At 38.6% G+C, this 21076-nt stretch overlaps 2 protein-coding genes across 2 annotated transcripts; both read left to right on the forward strand.

Moving 5' to 3' along the window:
* Positions 1-1181: 1181 nt before the first annotated feature.
* Positions 1182-6858, forward strand: LOC126613636 (uncharacterized). The gene is made up of 2 exons (XM_050281216.1): positions 1182-5317; positions 6648-6858. Exons 1-2 carry the CDS (start codon positions 1182-1184, stop codon positions 6856-6858), a joined length of 4347 nt encoding a protein of 1448 aa, XP_050137173.1.
* Positions 6859-18276: 11418 nt separating this feature from the next.
* Positions 18277-20856, forward strand: LOC126613622 (dynamin-related protein 4C-like). Its single transcript, XM_050281198.1, has 2 exons — positions 18277-18530; positions 18628-20856. Exons 1-2 carry the CDS (start codon positions 18428-18430, stop codon positions 20652-20654), a joined length of 2130 nt encoding a protein of 709 aa, XP_050137155.1. The 5' UTR covers positions 18277-18427; the 3' UTR covers positions 20655-20856.
* Positions 20857-21076: the final 220 nt, after the last annotated feature.

The following is a 21076-nucleotide window of genomic DNA, read 5'->3' on the forward strand; positions in this document are numbered from 1 at the left end:
GGCGGCACGTGTACTCTTGCTACTGGTTTATTCAGGTTATAAAAATGGACGCCAGATTTTAAACCAGGTGATGTTCTCCCTCAAACTCATGCTCAGGTATGGATCAAAATTTTTGGTTTGAGTCAGGAATATTGGCATCCTAGACACTTGATGGAAATTGCGAGAGGGGTCGGCACTCCCTTGCAACTAGATTCAGCTACAAGGGAAAGGCAATATGGTTATTATGCACGTATATTAGTTGATGTCAATCTTGCAGATGATTTACCTACATCTCTTATGGTTGAAAGAGAAAGTCATGGCTTCCCGGTTGAGGTGGTTTATGAAAATTTACCGCCCAAATGTAGTCACTGTGGTTTGATAGGGCACTTGGCTAATAGTTGCAGACAACTTCAACAGATGTCGAGAGGTCGTTCTCGTAGCCGGACGCGAAAGGGTGGTAACATGGGGGACAACAAAACCAGAGATCACTCTCGCAGTCAACTGCACATGGAATATCGTCCCATAAAAGATACAACAATACCGGTTAATGTCTTTTCTGGGTCACATGCTTCTGAACCTCTTCAACAGGTTGATCAATTGTTGCATGCAGGTATTGAGGCAGCGGATGATGGTAATGCTGAGCCCATTCTTCAGTCTCCTCTTGGAATAACGCCAACTGTTTCTGGCAATGTCATACCAGAGACTGACACCGCTGATACGCATATTAGTATTCAATCTCCTGGGATTTCGCATATTAGCAATTCTATGACCGGATCGCTGTCTCCAGATGGATCACATCCTCAGAATGGTCTTTCTTATGGTCAGCATTTGGGCAACACCATTGTCCCAAACAATCTTGGCCCACATGATCTCTGTGACGACTCTAGCACTCCTTCTGGCTTTGAGCAGGTCGAGACGGTAGCTCAGAATAGTCAGCAGTTGGGCAACACAGATGTCCCAAATAATTTTGGCATGCAAGATCCTCATGACAACCATAGCATTCCCCCTGGTTTTGAACATGTTGCGACATTAGCTAAGGATGTCATCGATATTGTCAATCACATAGAAGGCTGTGATATGGATGGTTTTACTCCTGTGTTATCTAATAGTCAACGGAAAAAACAAAAACAGCTTGCCAATCTTAATCAACCCTCTGATAAACCATATCCAAGTAGGGTCCGAGGAATACCAGCTCGTTATAAATGAAGGTTCTCTTCTGGAATATCCGTGGCATTGGTAACGATGACTCTCGGATGGAGCTCTCTAACATCTGTCGGTTGCATCACCCGGATTTGGTTTGCATTGCGGAGCCTATGGTGACTTTTAATTCTATTTCAGCTGCTTATTGGGATTCTTTAAATCTATCTGCTCTTACTTTTAATTCTAGAGGAACTCTTGCTCCCAACCTTTGGTTACTAACATCTTCGGCTTGTGCATACCCTTTAATTATTTCTATCTCGGATCAACAGGTTACGGTTCGCTGTACTTTTGACCATATCCCAAGCCAGTTCACATTTGTTTATGCAAGCACTTCACCTATCAAAAGAAGAGACTTGTGGGCTGATTTTATCTCTCTGCGCCCACAAACACAAGTTCGATGGATGGCTATTGGCGATTTCAATGCTATCCTGGGCGCCCACGAGCAGATGGGAGGAGGCAGACCGTCCCAAGCTTCATGCGCTCAATTTAGTAATATGTCTGAGACTTGTAACTTTACCCACTTGAACATATCTGGGGCAGCCTTTACATGGTCTAATGGCTGGAGGTCACGTGGTCGCACTGAAAGAAGGTTAGATCGCTCCTTGTGTGATATTAGCTGGTTTGATTCTTGGCCCCATTCTAACTGCATAGCATTGCCAAAGGTAGTCTCAGATCACAACCCCCTTATTTTCTCTGGTTCTAGAGTTTTGAGCAGTGGTCATCGTCCTTTCCGTTTTCAATCAATGTGGGTTCAACATCCATCTTTTCGAGAAACTGTAACTCATTGCTGGAGAAATACAGTTGTCTATGGTTGTCCTATGTTTATCATTCTGCAAAAATTGAAAGCTCTAAAAACCTGCTTGCGCCAATGGAATTTTTCGGTCTTTGGTGACGTCCATAATAGAGTGGCTAATGCTCGGCATAATCTTTCTATGATTCAACAAAGAATTTCAACTGAGGGTATAAATAATGATCTTTTCGAGGAGGAGATTGTCGCCAAGACTACAGTAATGGAGTCTCTCCAAATGCATGAGGCATTTTGGAAAGATAGAGCTCGTGTTAAGTGGTTAACTAAAGGGGATAGAAATTCTTCTTTCTTTCATGCCTATGCTCGTATTAAATCATCCAGCTCTCATATCAGTTGTATTCTTGATGGAAACAATCTTCTTACTGACCCGCTGGCAATTGAGAACCATATTGTTAATTTCTATCAGACTTTGTTTGGCTCTTCTTTCACCCCTTCAGGTATTGATGAGGTTTGTGAAGTCATCCAGCCGATGGTCACAGACTCTGAAAATGATCTCTTATCTGCATTACCTACTGATGAGGAAATTAAGGAGGCAGTTTTCTCATTAAGTGCTTCCAGTGCGCCAGGGCCTGATGGTTTTCCAGGTTTTTTCTATCACCATTGTTGGGATATTGTCAGCTTTGATGTTATTCAATTTGTGAAGCAATTCTTTCAATCAAATTGGTTATACCCCAATGCCAATAGTAATTTCTTAGTTTTGATTCCGAAGGTGGAAGACGCTATTTCCATGACTCATTTTAGACCTATTGCTTTGGCAAACTTTCTCTTTAAGATTATTCCCAAAATTTTGGCAGTTCGTCTTTCTCATGTTGTTCAACGCATTATTTCTCCGCATCAAGCTGCTTTTATACCTGGTCGTCGTATCACAGATTGTATTGGCCTTGTTTCAGAATGTTTCAATGTGCTTGACAAAAAAACTCGTGGTGGCAATATGGGAGTCAAAGTTGATATAGCTAAGGCTTTTGATACTTTAGATTGGTCATTTCTTTTGCGGGTGCTTACTAACTTTGGGTTCTCCACTTGTTTTATAGACTGGGTTTCTACCATCTTAAGATCTGCTAAATTGTCCATCCTAATTAATGGTTCCCCGCATGGTTTTTTCTCTTGTTCCCGAGGAGTGCGCCAAAGGGATCCTCTCTCTCCGTTACTTTTCTGTCTAGCTGAGGAGGCTTTATCAAGGGGCCTGAGTCGTCTTCAACTTGATGGGCTTACTAAGCCAACTTTTGCTCCAAGAGGTTGTATCTCTCATTCTCACGTTCTCTATGCTGATGACTTATTCATTTTCTGTAGAAGTGATGGTGTCACTCTGCGTAATTTGCAAGGTTTCTTCGATAGATATAGTAGAGCCTCTGGTCAATTTATCAATAAGGCAAAAAATACTTTCTACTTGGGCTCTACCTCAAGGCATCGCAAAGCTGTGGTTGAGAGTTACTTGGGTTTCAAAGAAGGCAAAGCACCTTTTGTCTACTTAGGAGTTCCAATCTTCTGTGGCAAGCCTAAAATGAGTTATCTTCAAGCCTTGGCAGATAAAGCTAAAGCTAAGTTAACTGGTTGGAAGGGGAAACTTTTATCTATGGCAGGAAGAGTTCAACTCACTCAATCAGTTTTTCAAAGTATGCTCTTGCATAGCTTTTCTGTTTATAAGTGGCCTTCTTCCTTGCTAAGGCCTCTTTCAAGATGTGCTCGCAATTTTATATGGTCTGGTGACGTAACCTCCAAGAAGTCTGTTACCGTTTCTTGGCGTCAGATATGTGCTCCGAAGAATGAAGGTGGTTTGGGTTTGCGTGACCTTGGCTCTCTTAACACTACTGCTCTCTTAAAGCTTGGATGGCTTATTATTACTACTGATTCCCCTTGGAGTATTTATCTTCGGGAACGTTTCAAGCTACATGGTCGCCTATATTCTTGTAGTTATAAGCGATCCTCTATATGGCCTGGTATTAAATCCATTCTTCATATCTTGTTTCAGAATTGTCGTTGGGTGATTGGAAATGGTTCTACTACTTCCCTTTGGGTTGATAAATGGCTGGATAAGCCTATTGTGGACGTCGTTGGTGCAACAGAGATTGCTCATTCTTTATCTCGTACTAAGGTCTCAAATATTATTCGTATGGGAAAATGGGTTATTCCTTCTATTTTTTCTTCTACTTTCCCAGACCTAACTAAAGAGATTTTAGAAATGCCTCTTCCAATTGATGAGGATAAGGACGTTTTAATTTGGGAAGTTTCTACTTCTGGTGTTTTTTCGTTCTCCGATGGCTATGAAATTGTTCGTCATCGGTTTCCTGTTAAGAGTTGGGCTTCCATTATCTGGCGTCCTTTCATCCCACCTCGTTACTCTATTTTAGTTTGGAAGATTCTATTCAACAAGCTCCCAACGGAGGATCAACTTCAGCGCCGAGGCATCCCGCTGGCTCCAATATGCCAACTATGTCACAAGAATTCTGAATCTATCGACCACTTATTTTCTAGTTGTGAATTTGCACAATGTGCTTGGCGTTGGCTAGCTACCCAATTTGGCACTATTATTCCACCTACGGGCTCCCTCTCTGATCTATGGCTTGTTTTTCTGTCAAAGCGGTTTTCTCCACATCTTCGCAATGTCTGGATAGCTTCAGGGTTTTTCTTACTAATGGCTATTTGGAAGATGCGTAATAAAGTGAAGTTTGAAGGCAAACCTCCCTCCTTCTCACGTCTCTGCCGCTCCACCTCGGCCTGGATTAGGCAGGTTGGAGCTCTCACCCCTGGCCATGTACGAGGCATTTTGGATAGGCAACTTTTAGTTTCTCTTGGAATATCGCCTAACTCCTGTAAAGCTCATTCTATTGTCCCTGTTCGTTGGCACCCCCCTCCTTTTTCTTGGGTTAAAGTGAATACTGATGGCCTTGCTAAAGGTAATCCGGGTCCTGCGGCATGTGGCGGGGTTTTTCGTGACTCTGCAGGTTATTTTCTTGGTGGTTTCTCCCTAAGCTTGGGCCATCGTACTTCTTTCTATGCGGAGCTCCATGCTGTCATCCTTGCTGTCGAATTGGCCCACGCGCGGGGCTGGCAAAATTTATGGCTTGAAAGCGACTCTTCTAATGTAATATCATATTTTGCTTCTGGATCTTTCTCTCCCCCTTGGTCTCTCCAGACACGATGGAACAATTGTACTCTCCATTTGCAGAACATGGTTTTTCGTTGCTCTCATATTTTTCGAGAAAGGAATGTTGTTGCTGACAAATTAGCCAATTTAGGGCTTCTATCATCTTCACTTGTTTGGCATTCCACTCCCCTTATAGAGATCCTTCCTCCTCTGCACTCAGATTTCTTGGGCATGCCAACCTACAGGTTTGTCTCCTCTTCTTGATGTGTGTTCTCCTTTCTTTTCCTAACCTTTTTGGATTCCCTTTTGTTTTGCAGCTTGTCTTGCATGTTATTACCTTTTAGGTTTATAGAGGGGTTTGGGCTTATGTCCGCCCAGTCTTTTCCTTGTATTTTCTTTTCCAAGAGGGGTACGGTCTATGTCTCCCCCTCTTTTGTATTTCCTTTCTCAAAAGGGGTAAGGTGCATGTCCCCCCCTTTTTTGTATTTCTTTTCTCTTGTTCTATGAGGGGTATTTCCCTCGTACCGCCGAGGTTCTCCAAAAAAAAAAAAAAAAAAAAAAAAAAAAAAAAAAACCCTAACTGATAAGAAAACCACCTTCCTTAAATTTTCTAATTTTCGACATCAAAGTTGTAATAACATGAAAGTGAATATGGAAATACTGTTACTTTCCTAAGATAAATAAACTTGTTTGCCAGTTTATATATCTTCTCAGTTCTATCCAGGAAATGTAATCATCTTAAAAAAAACATGTGTGTGTGTGTGTCTTCTCCTTTGTATCCCTTTTTATCTTGCAATTCTGGGTAGAAATTAATTAAACAACCAAAAACCCATCTTCTTTACAGATAAAGAAAGCCAAGATCCTTAGAAGAAACCTTGCTAGATTACAACAGTAAACTTGTATCTCAAGAAGTAAAGTATCCCTTTACTCATATTAAATCTCTCTTGTTTTCGCTTGTATAACAGTAAAAGTGGAAGTTAAAAGAGCACGACAAACAAATTGAAGCTTTTGAGTTTCTTTCCTTTTGAGTTTCTAAAACACCCATTATACAGCAGTGGTCTTTTTCTAGTGTTGCTTTGTTTCTTGTTTGGGCCTTTAAATTGAGAAAGGAAACAAAAGTAATGCCATCAAATTATTTAATTATTGATGAGGTGGAGCTTGGTTTCGGGATCGGAACATAATACATAAAGATTATAGATGAGGTGGAGCTTGGTGAAAATGATAAACCAACAAAAAAATATATGGGTGTTAAAACCCAAGAAAATCATTTGCTTTGGTTCAATTTCATGTGTCACATTTCCGTTCTTCTTTCGCGTCATCTTATGACAAATTATTTAAAATCGTTTTGGTCAAATACATAATATATTTACCTCAATTGAAAGACCCATAATCTTAAGGCCATTTTGAGATTGATGTGTTTTTTTAAAAACCTGCTTCTGATGTGCTTTAAGAATAATCTGGTACAAAATAAAGCTGTTTAGTGTTTGATGAACTATATTTTTAGAAGTGTTGTGAGTATAAAAAACAGTGTAAAAGCGTTTGATAATTTATAATTGTATATAATGACAAAAATAGACGTAACAATATTGGTGATGACGACGACAATGGTGATAAGGGCAAGGGTTGTGATGGTGTGGTGCTGGTGGTGGTGGTGCCAATAAAGGGGTGTGGTGGTTGGGCTGCAGAGGCAACATCGGTGGTAGGGGTGGCAATAACAGTGATGATGGCAGTTGTGGTAGCAGTGGTGGCGGTTGTGTTTATGGTGGGGGTGATGGCATGGTGGTAACAATGGCAATGGTAGTGGTGGTGGTGGCACAATTGTAGTGTGGTGGTGGTGGCAACAATGGTGGTGATTATGGCGGTGGTCACTTTTGTCATGCTCCGATCCCGACATACGTCTAAGATCGACACGTGATATCAGCACATCTTAGTTTATTCATCATGTCTCGTCTCCGAGACAAGACAAAAAATAATATGATTTAACCACGCGGTCATTTTCTTTTATTTCATGGCTGCATCTAACCTTTGCGTTAGACTGCCTATGTACCCAAAGATGGGATCAAGTCATTCGTAGTTCACCATTCACTACACTCTGAGTTTATCACAGTACGTTTAAGCATAAAAGCAGAGCATTCCTCAATCAATTATTAGAACTTGAAAAGCATGAAATTACCAGGTTCAGGGCTACAAAATAAACCCACATGACATTCAAGATTTCCATTCCATCGATCATATAAATCACTACGTTTTCAACATGATACCTCAATTCACAACATGTATCATATCAAAGAACCAATGAAGCACAATATTATTCTCAATCCACATTAATCAACTAATCTAATCATAGTAACACCAACCATAACCAATGTCATTCCACAATCATGTAAATTAATCAATTTCATGAATCAAGGATGCATAATAATAACATTTAACTACGTTAATCAATTAATGAGGTAACATATCATTTCATGAATTAATTTAAAGAACCCTACATAATTCCTTACTTGATTTATAAGTAATAACATGGTAAATCTAATTTATATTCATAAGGTCTACTGTGAGTAATCCCCATTCACTTGAATCTAGGGTTCGAGACTAATTATGTGGAAATAAGCAAGAGTAAGGATTTCGAACCACTCAACGAAATTCGACTAAAATATGGCTCCTATCGAAATGTACCAAGTACAACTAATCCTCATCACCCCTAAAATGTGTATGGTCTCCCATTGCGAATATACCAAGCAGAATCATAAGCATAATCCAACTGTGCAGGCAATGATCACCCATCGCGGATATATCAAGTATAATCACTCATAGATTGCGTATGGTCCCCTATTGCAGATATACCAAGTAGAACCATAGGCATGTATCCGATAGTATGATCCTTTATTGCGGATTAACCAAGTGGGACCGCCCATAGTATGGTCCCTTAATGCAGATTAACCAAGCATGACCAACTATGGAAATAGAGAAATGGAATAGGCAGTGACCCCCTAATATGGATTAACCAAGCAGGGTCACCCCCATGATGCATATGGTCCCCTAATGCAGATTAACCAAGTAGGATCGTCCATAGTATGGTCCCCTAATGCGGATTAACCAAGTAAGACCAACTATGGAAATAAAGAAATGGCCTAGGCAGTGACTCCCTAATGTGGATTAACCGAGCAGGGTCACCCCTATGATGCGTATGGTCCCTTAATGTGTATTAACCAAACCGGACCATACCCCTGCATCACATGGCGTGGTCCCCTAATGCAGATTAACCAAGCAGGACCACCCACGTACCACATTATTACATGATGCATTCTTATCACCACACAACCTACTTACTCGTATATCTCAACCTCTATGATTTACAACGTAATCACCTGCACTATCAATTCCTCATGGCCACTAACTAACATGTCACATAAGCATACAAGTTCTACCGGGATACTTCTAATAGGTTTCTAGGCTCACATTGTCATAAAAATTATCATTCGTATCATTCGTATTATCAAGAAGTTAATTACACACACATATATATATCACCATAAAGCATCCCATACACGTATACTGAGGTATATGTTACCTGTGATAGCTCACCAACCCATATAGGCCCACTAAGCCCTACTTAGTATCTAGTAATACTAATTTTATTATTTAAGATCAATTCGTAACATATTGACCAAAAGTCAACTCTCTGTCAACGGTGGTGTCCACAACCCTATATAATTCGATCTAGAACATCTGCCCATGGATCTCTGATGCATAACTTCCCAAGACTCTCAATAATCTCCTAGAACAATATCCTAAAATTTCAGAACAATCTGACTGTCAGATCTCCGCCAATCGCTAAAATTAAATGGTGGCCAATGTTTGATTTTACAAACTTAGAAATTCAATTCGGAAAGATCCGTACATCAGATTCATGATCGCTAAGTTACTAATGTCTCAAATATTACGTACTATAACGCACTAAAGTTTGGTGTCAATCCAACGGTTGGATCGTCAATTCATATAATGATCAAGTGGCAGCCTCTATCAAAACTATGTTCGAACGCGGGATTTCATCAATTACAAGTCACATATGGAATCGGGGTATTGAATTTAGCCAAGAAAGGTCAAGTGGTTCCTTGGGCCATGTGTCGCCTCGACTCACCAAAAAATTCACCTAACTCTAAAAATTACCAAATTTTACAGAATTGTAGATCACAACAAGGGAAACAACTTTCATACCTAGGCCAAAGTCCAATTTGACCGAGAAACGCCTGAAAACACCCTCGATCCATCGGAACCCTAGAAATTGGTGTTCCTCGATTTGTCGAATTCGCAGCTCTGCAACCCCCAAACTCATTTAGGCTATGTTCTTGGACTCAAAAGACGCCTAAGGGTGGCAGTGGTTGACGAAAAACCTTTTAGAAATGACGAAATTGACACTGTGCACCCACAAAGCCCTCGACGCAATTTTTTGTGAAATCCAGGCCAAAAACTCACGTATTTTTTGTGGAAATGAGAGAATGGAGGTCGGGGTGGAGTGTGCAAGTGACGGCTAAGTGGAATTCGTCGGAAAAACCGATGAAATCGACGAAATCACAAGTCGATGCAAAAATCCGGTATTGGGTGGTTTTTCTCTCCCTCATTTCCCCTCCTTGCTCTCTTTTCTGATTGGCTAGGTCCCCATCCTTTCTCTCATTTCTCTCTCTTCTAATTGGTCTATCTCTCTCCCGCTGCCATCTGGCAGATTCTAGTTTTTTTTTCTTTTTGACTAATTATGAAAAACTAAAATTTGTAACTAAATAATTAAAATTCTAATATTAACAAAAATATAGTTAAATAAAATCAAATAGATATGAAATACGTAAATTAAATAATGAAATTTTGGGAACGAGATTTCACAACTTTATTGTTCAATGATAAAATGTGCCTACAAGAATAAATAATGTTATTTTTTAAAATTATTTAGCGTATTATAGGAATTAAAAATATTCATTAAAGGCTCAACTCTGCTTTGTATTAAAGCATTTGTATCTACAAGATGCTTTTAAAAGCTGCTATCTAGAGGTCATTCATTACGTTTAATATAAGCAAAATAATTTATTTTTACCAAACACACTTTTACTACTTAACTTTAAAGTGAAGCAACTTTTGATGAAAAAAAAATATACTAAACAGGGGCTTAATTTTGATAAGTGAGCATTCAGAAACCATTTTTGGTGAAATTATTAAGTAGGGAGATTGTGGATAAATTCTTGAAGAGAAATGCTAATGATACTCTCTCAAAATTGAGGGAGTATCATTAGCATTCAGAAACCATTTTTGGTGAAATTATTAAGTAGGGAGAATGTGGATAAATTCTTGAAGAGAAATGCTAATGATACTCTCTCAAAATTGAGACTCTTTGTCACCTCATATATTTGGCACAATGTTTTATAATACAAGTACCGCTATGGAGACTAAATTTGTAGACAAAATTTACAAACTAAATGACGTGTCACCAATAGAAAATGAGCACGTTTATTAACGCTTAAGTAATAATCTAATAATCAACTTCCATGTCATTTAGTTTACAAATTTAGTCTTCCTAACATTAGTCTTATAATGCTGGCACATGAATGAATTGACGTTAAACTAACTATGAGGTGGCAGAGAGTTCTTGGAGAGTCCTACTCTTGATAGTCACCTTAGCATTCCTCATCCTTGAATAAAGGCAATCATGTCATGTCCTCCCACTTGTATCAGGCGTAAGGTTTTTTTTCATCTAACTAAAATTCATGCTCAGCAGTGTCATGGATTTTCACACACCATTTTTAGTTCGCATACCTCTCTTTATTTATGGCCATCAGATTGAATAAATCAAACAGAATCAACATCCAAAATTAAACATGGGTGTGTAAAAAGCTAAAAAATATGTGTGAAATCACTTCACAAAAATATTTGTAAAGTTGGTCATTTATTAAACAAAATGTATTATCCATCTAATAAATTCAAAATTGTAGCATGGTAAACTGGTGACGTGAAAGAATCTCTTTTTTAGACGAGCAAGTGGCGTGATACATACTAGTGAACCCAAAAGTTTCTCAAAAATTTCCCTAGGGCGTGCAACACACATTTGTGGTTTATTATACATGAAGATAATCAATACATAAATTAATTTAATATGATTAAACGGAATCCAACATTCCGTTAACATGCATGTTAAAATGATTATTTATGTTTACGTCACCCGCCACACTTCTGCACATATGTACTAAGGTAGTTCACAATCCAAAATTCTGGTCCAGTCAAACAACACCAAGACGGTGTTACATTGCTTTAATGATAAAGTGTTGCCTTTGAGTACTCTCATGGCCACCCGTACACTTGATGCATGATAGGATTTTTAGTACCTATGTAAAGAGGTTATAATCACACAAAATACTTGCAAGAGAATAAGGTAGTTGTAGTATAAACGGTTCAAGCAAGATCGTTTCCACAAGGATTATTTAAAACAATTTATGCAAAACCAAAATCTTAGTTAATTATCTAAAAACAAGGATTCGAAAATTTTGATTTTGAATTTAAATATAATAAAAACGAATTTAATAAAATTAATTTAGGAAAAACATGACACACCTCGACCTGAATCGAGGCATGTTGGTCATCACGTGAGGGTGATGTAGCCATGTGCGCAATGCGGAAGTGATAGTGATATGAAATGTGGGTAATTAAAAACTAAAACTAACTAAGTTACACTAGAGTAGTATGTAAGTGTGTGAAAGTGTTTAAAGTGGGAAATACAATACTCAGAGCATAGGTAACCTAAGTGCAGTCTAGTAAGTTAAGTATTAATTATACAGAACATGAAAGAAAGTTCCTACATTATTGCAAGGCTGTCAGAACCGTCGTAGAGTCCTCATGAGCCACCAACAAAAACTTCTAGCTAGAACCTAGAGGGCACAAAACAGAAATTGTGAGTGGGCAAAAGCAAAGTTTTGAAAACACATTTCTCTTTTTAAACATAATAACCCCTCACCGTAAAACCCGTATAATTTCCTAGAAAATAATAATACATACATATATAGAAATCATACTCGAGATCGGTGAAAACCGAGTATATGCCATGTCAAGTATCTTAGTAATAAAATATATAAGCCAGGTGATGTGAAACAATGTAAAGTGATATGGCAGCCGGAGTCACCTAACGTGACCTGTATGGCTAAACCTATAGCTCATCTACCAATTCCTGCACACGATTCAGAACCACCTAATGTGGTATGTATGACAGGCTGGGTGTGAATAAGTACGTTCAAGTGCTACGATCACGTGAAGGCTGTGCGAAATATCGCAAGGCACCTACGAGTCGGAACCACCTAATGTGGTCTGTACAACAGGCTGACACCTGCATTAGATCCAAGGTGAGCGTGTGGTAAGGGAGGCGAACAATCACGTGAACGCTAGGCCCTGGCCTCGAGTGGAGCACTAATACCGAGGTGCAAGATAATGAGCACTAAATATATCTAAACATAACCATACACGTTGCCATCTCTATCATCAATATGTACTCACCTGAAGCTTACCTGGGCGTCCGCAGTGTCATGCAACATTATGCATATCTATACTAATGCATATACTAAAATGTGATGCAATTGACATGGCATTTAAAAAACGTGAATCTATTTTAAAAAGTTTCTAAGAAAAAGTAAAGCATATATACGTATATATAGAAAACCAAAAGCCCACTCACTGGTATGTAGCAGGGTCGTAGCCCCCAAGTCCTACCTGGCTACACTCGTCCTCCGAAAACGTCTCACCCATATGTGAAACAACTGATTAAATGTTAATTTGAAAGTACATAACCAAAACCGTGTAATAATTTCTCATGCGTTGCTCAATTTGAGTGTTTGAATATACCATCGTGGGCTACTTAACACCACGAACATCCCCATATTTTTAGAACAATTTTCTGATGTCCCACGCGCAGGCACGTGTTTGATACAACTACGGAAACCCTAACAGCGTTAAGGAATATTTCGTTAAAATCCTAGAATATTCTGTTAAAGTTACCTGACGCCGTTAGAATATTCCGTTAAAGTTCACGGAATATTCTCTGTCTTCAACGGTGAACTTCGACGGAATCCGTTGTCCTCCGCCGCCGTCTGAACTCGCCGGAAACTGGGAAATTTTAAAATATTCATATCTTCTTCAAAACTCAACCAAAATTCTTAAAGTTTATATGGAATTGAAGCTCTCAACAAGGAGAACAAGTCCTTACCTATTTAGGAACCTAAAACCTTCGAGAAATGGACAGAAAATAGCTCGACACAACCAGCCAAAACTGCAACTCCGTGATCTCGAGGATTCTGACGTTCAAACCAGTCCAAAACTAGCCTAGGATCCTTATAGAGTTGATTAAGACCCTATTTAAGCCTCAAAATCTCATGAAATGTCCATAATCACATCAGAGTAATATAGTACCTCGCCGAAGCTCTGGGTTCTCAGAGTTTCGCTCATGAGATCACTGGAAAGGTGATGGTGGTGTTCAAATACTTGATCCGTGAAGTTTTTGGTGGATTTGTGAATGGTGTTCATACGGTGTACAGACGAATGAGAGAGTTCGAGAAGATGAAGGAGATGAGATGAGGTTGTGTGTGTGCGTGCGTCTGATTGGTCACCAAGGAGAGAAATGAGAGATTTTTAGTGTGTGTGTGTGATTGGTCACCAAGGAGAGAAATGAGAGATTTTTAGTGTGTGTGTGTGTGTGCGCGCGCGCGCGCACCTCCGGATTGGGCAAGAAGAGATAATGGGTTTTAGGGTCCAAAAAGAAATAAAGCTAACCCAAACAATTAATTGGGTCCAAGATTGTAGGAAGTAATATGATTGGTGGGTTAGGTATAAATCCAAACTTATTCATTTACACCTATTCGTTTGTAACATTTTCGTTACGAATCCGATTCAACCCTAATTCGCGTCGATGCGTTCGTGGCGTCGTGTATGATTTAATTATGACAGCGAGAAAAATAATTTAAAACTATCTATGTACATCCACGTCACTAAGCCTCGAGGGCATTTCCATCATTTTACACACTCGGGGATTAAAATACATACAAATTCGGGACGGGTCGTCACAAAACTACTAGTAACCAATTAAGAAGAAATCAGATAAAAAAGAAAAGGTTTTAAGAAATAAATTTAGAAAAGCACTAAGATTCAGCCATCCCCTGAACAATCCTATGTAGATTTACTAATTACTTACGAATTACCCATGCAACTTTGAATGTTAGGTTTTCCTAATATATATTCTACTCGTGGTATTCAAGCTAGAATGTATATCAAACATGCAATCTGTCTGTGGTATTCAAATCAAATATAAACATGCATGACTCATTACGCTTTGTTAAAACCCCTTGAAAAAACCATGCAACCCCTAAGACATGGTATTTGCTCTAGGTGAAATTACAACTATCAATCACAAGAAGCAATACTCAATTCCCTGGTGGTATTCCTACCGAATTGCATCCAATTACTTATCTAATCATCCTAATGGTCATGAATCATTAAGACACAAAGATAGTTTAAAGTACAGTGATTGATAATTCAAAGTATGCATAATATCATAAGCAATTAAATTAACTACATATTCATGCTAAGGCTCAAGGCATCACCCGAACAAACGGAAATTAGTTACCAACAACCATAAAACAAAAGGAATTTTATTGAAATAGAAAAATGATATAAAACACCTTGAAATACAAATCGTCAAAGCCTAGCTAAGTTCTCCAAATTGATGCCTTCCCCTCCTAATAGCTAAATAGCCTTATTTGTACTACGACAAAATAAAATCCTACTTAGAAAAGGTCTTCTAAAAACTAGGAAACATAATAGAATAAGATGACTAGGAAATAAAAGATTTCCTATTTGAACTGAAATTCGGAATTCTTAGAAAATCAAACTTTTGACTAATCAAATCAACTCCGATTTGGTCCCAAAAGGTTTTTTTTTAAAGTTTGAGACGTCCTTTACAAATCTTCAGATTGAATCTTCCTTAAAATATGCCATCTTAACCTTCAAAATACCCAAAACGTCCAGAAACGTCAATCTAGAAAAACTGCACGCTGGGCATTCTTATCATGGCCACGGTCAAATGGCTTGATAGAAAAATCTAGAATTTTGACACAATCATCTTGAAAGACTCACGAACATCCTTCAGTTGGAATTGCTCCAAAATTTGTCTGTTTGATCACTTTATGCTCAAGAGGAATTCAAATGTTCTACATTAAAAATATAAACCAAAGTATCAAAACTTCACCAAAATAACCAAAAAATTGTAACTAAGATTAGGGTAAAATATATAGTACAATATGGACTCATCAATGCACAACGAGACTTATAATATCCAAAGATAGATGATGAAGAGGTTTTAGAACCCAAGGTTCCATACTTAAGTGCAATTGGTGCTTTGTTGTACTTATCTCAGTGTACAAGACCTAACATTTCCTACATTATGAATCACTTAGCACGACACAATCATGTGCCAACACGCAGACATTGAAAGGTGTTAAAGAAATTCTATGTTATCTTAATGGTACTGTTGACCTGGGCTTGTTCCATCCCTACTCAACTTCGAGTGCAACCATCCCACACCACCACCCCCCCCCCCCCACCCCAGTTCTTGAGTTCCATTTGTTGGTTATGTTGATGATGGGTACTTATTCAATCCGCACACGGCAAGATCCCAAATGGGTGTTGTTGGTGGAACCACAATTTCTTGGAGGTCTGCTAAGCATGCTTTAGTTACTACGTCTTCGAATTATGTCAAGGATACTTGCCCTCTATAAGGTTGCTCGTGAGTGTACATAGTTGAGAGTCGTTGTCGAGCATATTCAAAGCACTTGTGGATTTTCTTCCGTCATTGATGTCCAACAATGATCTTTAAGGATAATTTCGCATGTAGACCATATTCATAAATGATACATCTTAGATTTCTTTGATTTCTTGAACACATATTAACTGTTAAATTTTGTAATTTATGTTATAAGTTGATGTACTCTAGAATTTTCGCTTGTAAAAAATTAAGACGAGTTACCACTAGACCAATAGTTGACAACATTTGGATTTAATAAATATTGATAGACTCAGGGCATGAGTTCTTTGAGTTTTGATCGTTATATTATCGCTTTGTTACCAATAATTTGGTTCAGTTCTACAATTGAAATTTGAATTTTGATCGTTAGTATATGCATTGAAACATGAATTTTATAATAGAGGTGGATAGGATGAAATTAGATTTTTTTTTGTCTCATTAGCATTTGATGTCTACAAACGCTAATTACTCATAGGCTTATCAGCTAGAGAGGTTATACTTTAGTAAATTACATTGTAAACCATTTAATACAAGTAGGTTTCATAATATAAGTAAATTCCACTTTTTTTTTAAGATGTGGTACAATATGTCCTAAATTGTAGTCTCAATTGTTTTGGTCCTGTTATCTTTCCCATGTTCTCTTTTTTCTTGCAAAACAATGTAATATTTAATGGTGTCATAATCTTAGTCTCCAAGTAACAATGATTTATATAAAATTCATTTATTGTCATGTGGCGTTCTAGTTCAGTTATATGTGCTTATAAATGTTAAAAAAAACAGCTTAAAATGTAGAGTAATTCTTGAATTTGTACCACGTAACTCATCCGCATAAAACTTAACACATAAAATGAGAATTCCTTAATTCAAGTTCACCCAAAAAGTGTCTGTAGACTTTTAATTTTAAATATCAATTGAAAGAAATAATGTTTATATATATTTTGACACAAACGAGTGATGTAGCACGCATACGACACCCAAGAGATTCTCAGAAAATGTCATCTACAAACAACTTATCAAGAAAGAAAGTAAAATATAAAGAACATCGGCAAGGAGGGGAAATTGATTGATGTCAAAGCTATGAGTGTGATGCAAAATCTTTATACTATCGTGGGTTCTCTTTCCGCTCGGATGCCCATGGGGACTACTTTTTCTTTGACACAGTGGAGACCCCAAGGACACCATCATTTGACACCTATCCAACCATGTCAGCATCCATGATCTATGGTCTTACAATGGTAAAAGTGAAACAAAATTCCACAATGTCAAGGAATTGGATCCGCTCCGGACCTTAGTTTCTGGAGCATGTGCATCAACCAATTTGGGCCACACAAATTGAATTTAACGGCCTCCTTTAATTTATTTTCCTGACCCACCACACACAATGAACGACTTTGATTTCTTTTGCACACAAATTAGCAACCCAAATCGATTGATGGACATGCTCCGGACACTAAAATTGGGAGCATATCCAATTCCTAATGTGAAAACTCAAAAAGGAATCTTCAAAGGCTCTTTCTGTTTCATTTTTCTCCACACAAAAAATACCAAATTCAAAAACCCTCCATTCTTTTCAATTTCTCTGGAGCACGATCATAAAGGTAGATTCGATTCGATAAGAATTAAGTTCTCTATTTTTTTTTGTTAACTTTAATTTTGGTTGTTAGATTCAATTTCTCATCGTTAATTCCTAGACAAAATTCTTGCTTTTTTTTTTTTTTGTATAGAAAATAATGTGTTATTTGTTAAACTGAAAAGGTCCAAATACAAATATTAGTGCAAAGGCTGCTAGCACTTCTCTTTCTCTAATGGGTGCCTTAGTTTTCTTACCATAGTACAAAAAATATATAATTTTCTTCAACATCTCGTCTCTGTTGGGTTACAACTTACATTGGCTAGCTTGTGATCGATTATTTGAATGAATAATATATAAAGGTTGATTGAAGTCCAAGAGCATCAAGCACAAAAAATGGTCATCAGTTAACTGTCCATATTACATTTACACTGATTAGGGTTCAAAGGCTCGCATGAGGTGTGGTTTGCTAAACGTTTGGAAGTCCAAATCACAACTCTCTCAGCATGCGGTTTTGAAACGGCTGGTTGTCATTTACTTCGATAGGTTATGCTGAACAAGTATACGTACTACCAGAAGCCTTTAAGCCTAAGGCACTTACTAAAACCAGCTTTCTCACTTCTTCCTGACTGATATCTTCTCTGACAAGTAATCTTCTTACTTTAAGTGATGTGGCTGCCATGTCAGCTTATGAGTATGAGTGCTATTTATCAGTGTAAGCAAATGATGGTACAAATAAAGTAGCATTTTTATTAGATGTGTTGTTATTGTTGATTGAGAGTCAGTTAAGTTGCTTAAAGGCTAAGAATGATATATAGCAGTAGCTATAAATAGAACAGTTTACTCCATTAAGTCATAAACTCAATACAGAACATTTTACTCCATCTTCGAATTGGTGCTGAGTTTTATGGAGAGCGTAACTTGCCTTTTGGGGTATTAGAGTCTCTTGAGTTTGTGGAAATGCAGCATTGGAAGGAAAGGCTTCGTTTCCTACAGGGTCACGAAAGTGGTGTTTTCCCTTACCTGAAATCATTCTTAGTAAAAAAAGGTTCTCAACTGGAGGGTAAGCTGCCAGAGAACCTCAATTCTTTAGCTAAGCTTGAAATTATCTCGGTTTCTCTCTAGATTTTTCACCATTATTTTGACTTGCTATAATTCAGAAACGGAAGGACCAAGGCAAATGGAATCGAGTTGCACAGATTTAAACGGTGAAGGCTCCCTCGCCATGGTTCAGGCAGAACTAGACGCAGTACCTCTCAAATGCGCACCCATTGTGTCGTCCTACAACGACAAGATCCGCCCTCTTCTGGATGCGGTAGACAAGTTACGCAGCTTGATGGTGATGGATGAAGGCATTCAGCTGCCAACGATTGTGGTGGTCGGAGACCAGTCATCGGGGAAGTCCAGCGTGCTCGAATCCTTGGCCGGCATCAGCCTCCCTCGGGGCCAAGGCATCTGCACGAGAGTGCCTCTTATTATGAGGCTGGAACACCACTCGAGTCCTCAGCCTGAACTTTCCTTGGAGTACAATGGCAGAGTTGATCGTACTGATGAAGACAATATCGCCAAAGATATTGTGAAAGCTACTAATTCTATTGCGGGAGGAGGTAAGGGAATTTCGAACACGCCACTTACTTTGTTGGTGAAGAAGAATGGGGTTCCGGATCTGACTATGGTTGATCTTCCGGGAATCACAAGGGTTCCGGTCCATGGCCAACCTGAAAATATTTATGAGCAGATCAAAGATATGATCATGGAGTATATTAAGCCGGAAGAAAGTATTATTCTGAATGTATTGTCTGCTACGGTGGATTTTACTACGTGTGAGTCAATTCGGATGTCACAAAGTGTAGATAAAACTGGTGAGAGGACGCTCGCTGTGGTTACGAAAGTGGACAAGGCACCGGAAGGACTACTTGAGAAGGTCACCGGAGATGATGTAAACATTGGTCTTGGTTATGTCTGTGTAAGGAACAGGATTGGTGACGAAACTTATGAGGAGGCAGCGGCGATGGCTCATGAACTATTTCAAACCCATCCCCTGCTTTCGAAGATTGACAAGTCCATTGTCGGTATTCCAGTTTTAGCACAGAAGCTGGTCCAAATTCAAGAAAACAGCATAGCAAGAAATATACCCGATATAGTGAAGAAGATCAATGACAGGCTGAACTTCTGCATTGTGGAACTGAATAAAATGCCAAAGAGTCTTTCATCTGTTGCCGAGGCCATGACGGCCTTTATGCAAATCATTGGCTTGGCTAAGGAATCGCTTAGGAAGATTCTTTTGAGAGGAGAATTTGACGAGTACGCAGAAGACAGCATGCACTGCACTGCTAGATTGGTTGAGATGCTCAACCTGTACTCTGATGAACTTCACAGATGTGCTGAAACTGATGCAAAGAGCAACTTCTTGATGAAGGAGATCAAGATCTTGGAGGAGGCCAAAGGTATTTCACTTCCAAATTTTCTTCCACGCAATGCTTTCCTCAGTATCTTGCAGGGAAAAGTGGATGAAATTTCGAGTATTCCGATAGCATTTGTGGAAAAAGTGTGGAGCTACATTGAAGAGGTGGTTATTTCTGTGTTGATGCATTATACGGAGAACTATCATCAGCTGCAGCTGTCAGCAAGGCGTGCCGGCCATAATCTAATGGCCAAGATGAAGGAAAGGTCAATCAAGTGGATGCTGGAGCTTGTAGAGATGGAAAAGCTGACAGATTATACATGTGATGGTGATTATGTTTCCGAATGGAACAAGTTGATGGCTAATCAAAATGAATTCATTCATGGAGTCTTAGCTGATGAGAAGAAACCTTGTATCATAGATATAGAAGGCATCGGGGAAGTGGAAGTCGGTGTTCTGAGGATGTACCCGCTTGTGTTAGGTCAAGCTTATGACCTTAAAATGAGAATGATTGCCTATTGGAAGATTGTTTTGAGGAGGCTTGTGGACTCCATGGCATTGCACTTGCAGCTGTCTGTCTTTAAGCTTGTGAACAAAGAGTGGGAAGCTGAGATTGTGAATGAGTTGATGGGACCATACGGCGGGGGAATCGAGAGGATGCTGGAGGAGTCGCCGGCAGTGGCAGTAAAGCGTGAGAAGCTTAACAAAAGCATAAAAAAGCTGAGGGATTCTAAGGAGGTGGTGGCCAAGATTATGGACAGCATTACCACTTATGGTGATTGACTATCTTGCCAATTAGCTTTGAGGGTACTACAAAAGTGGTCTAAAATAAAAGTATGCAGTCTGTTGTCTAATGTGGGTGTTTGTTTGTTTCTCAACTTTAGTTTTTATGTTCTTTTGTTTCCCTTGTGTTCTTGTTATGTGGTAGTCGTAGGATTGTGGTAATCCATGTCAAGTTTAATGTTAACTTCGACTTTTTGCCTCATGTTTTCTGCTTTTATTATCATTCATTTAATTTAACCGTGAGTTTTCATGACTAATCTGACAAGCATATAAACTTATTTAGGTAAAGAATGCGACACTCATTGTAAAAATCCTAACTAATAAGAAAACTATCTTCCCTAAATCTTCATTTATTTGTACAGCAGTTGTTTTTGTCTAGTGTTGCTTTGTTTCTTGTTTGGTCCTAGCATCAAATTGAAAAA

The sequence above is a fragment of the Malus sylvestris genome (genome assembly GCF_916048215.2).
Source record: "Malus sylvestris chromosome 14 unlocalized genomic scaffold, drMalSylv7.2 SUPER_14_unloc_1, whole genome shotgun sequence".
NCBI lineage: Eukaryota > Viridiplantae > Streptophyta > Magnoliopsida > Rosales > Rosaceae > Malus > Malus sylvestris.

Excerpts from the sequence above, each read along its gene's own strand:
- LOC126613636 (XM_050281216.1), top strand. The coding sequence starts at position 1,182 with ATGAAGGTTCTCTTCTGGAATATCCGTGGCATTGGTAACGATGACTCT. Across the intron at positions 5,318-6,647 it reads TTGGGCATGCCAACCTACAG|ACGTAACAATATTGGTGATG; the intron begins GTTTGTCTCCTC and ends TGACAAAAATAG.
- LOC126613622 (XM_050281198.1), top strand. The coding sequence starts at position 18,428 with ATGCAGCATTGGAAGGAAAGGCTTCGTTTCCTACAGGGTCACGAAAGT. Across the intron at positions 18,531-18,627 it reads AAAAGGTTCTCAACTGGAGG|AAACGGAAGGACCAAGGCAA; the intron begins GTAAGCTGCCAG and ends GCTATAATTCAG.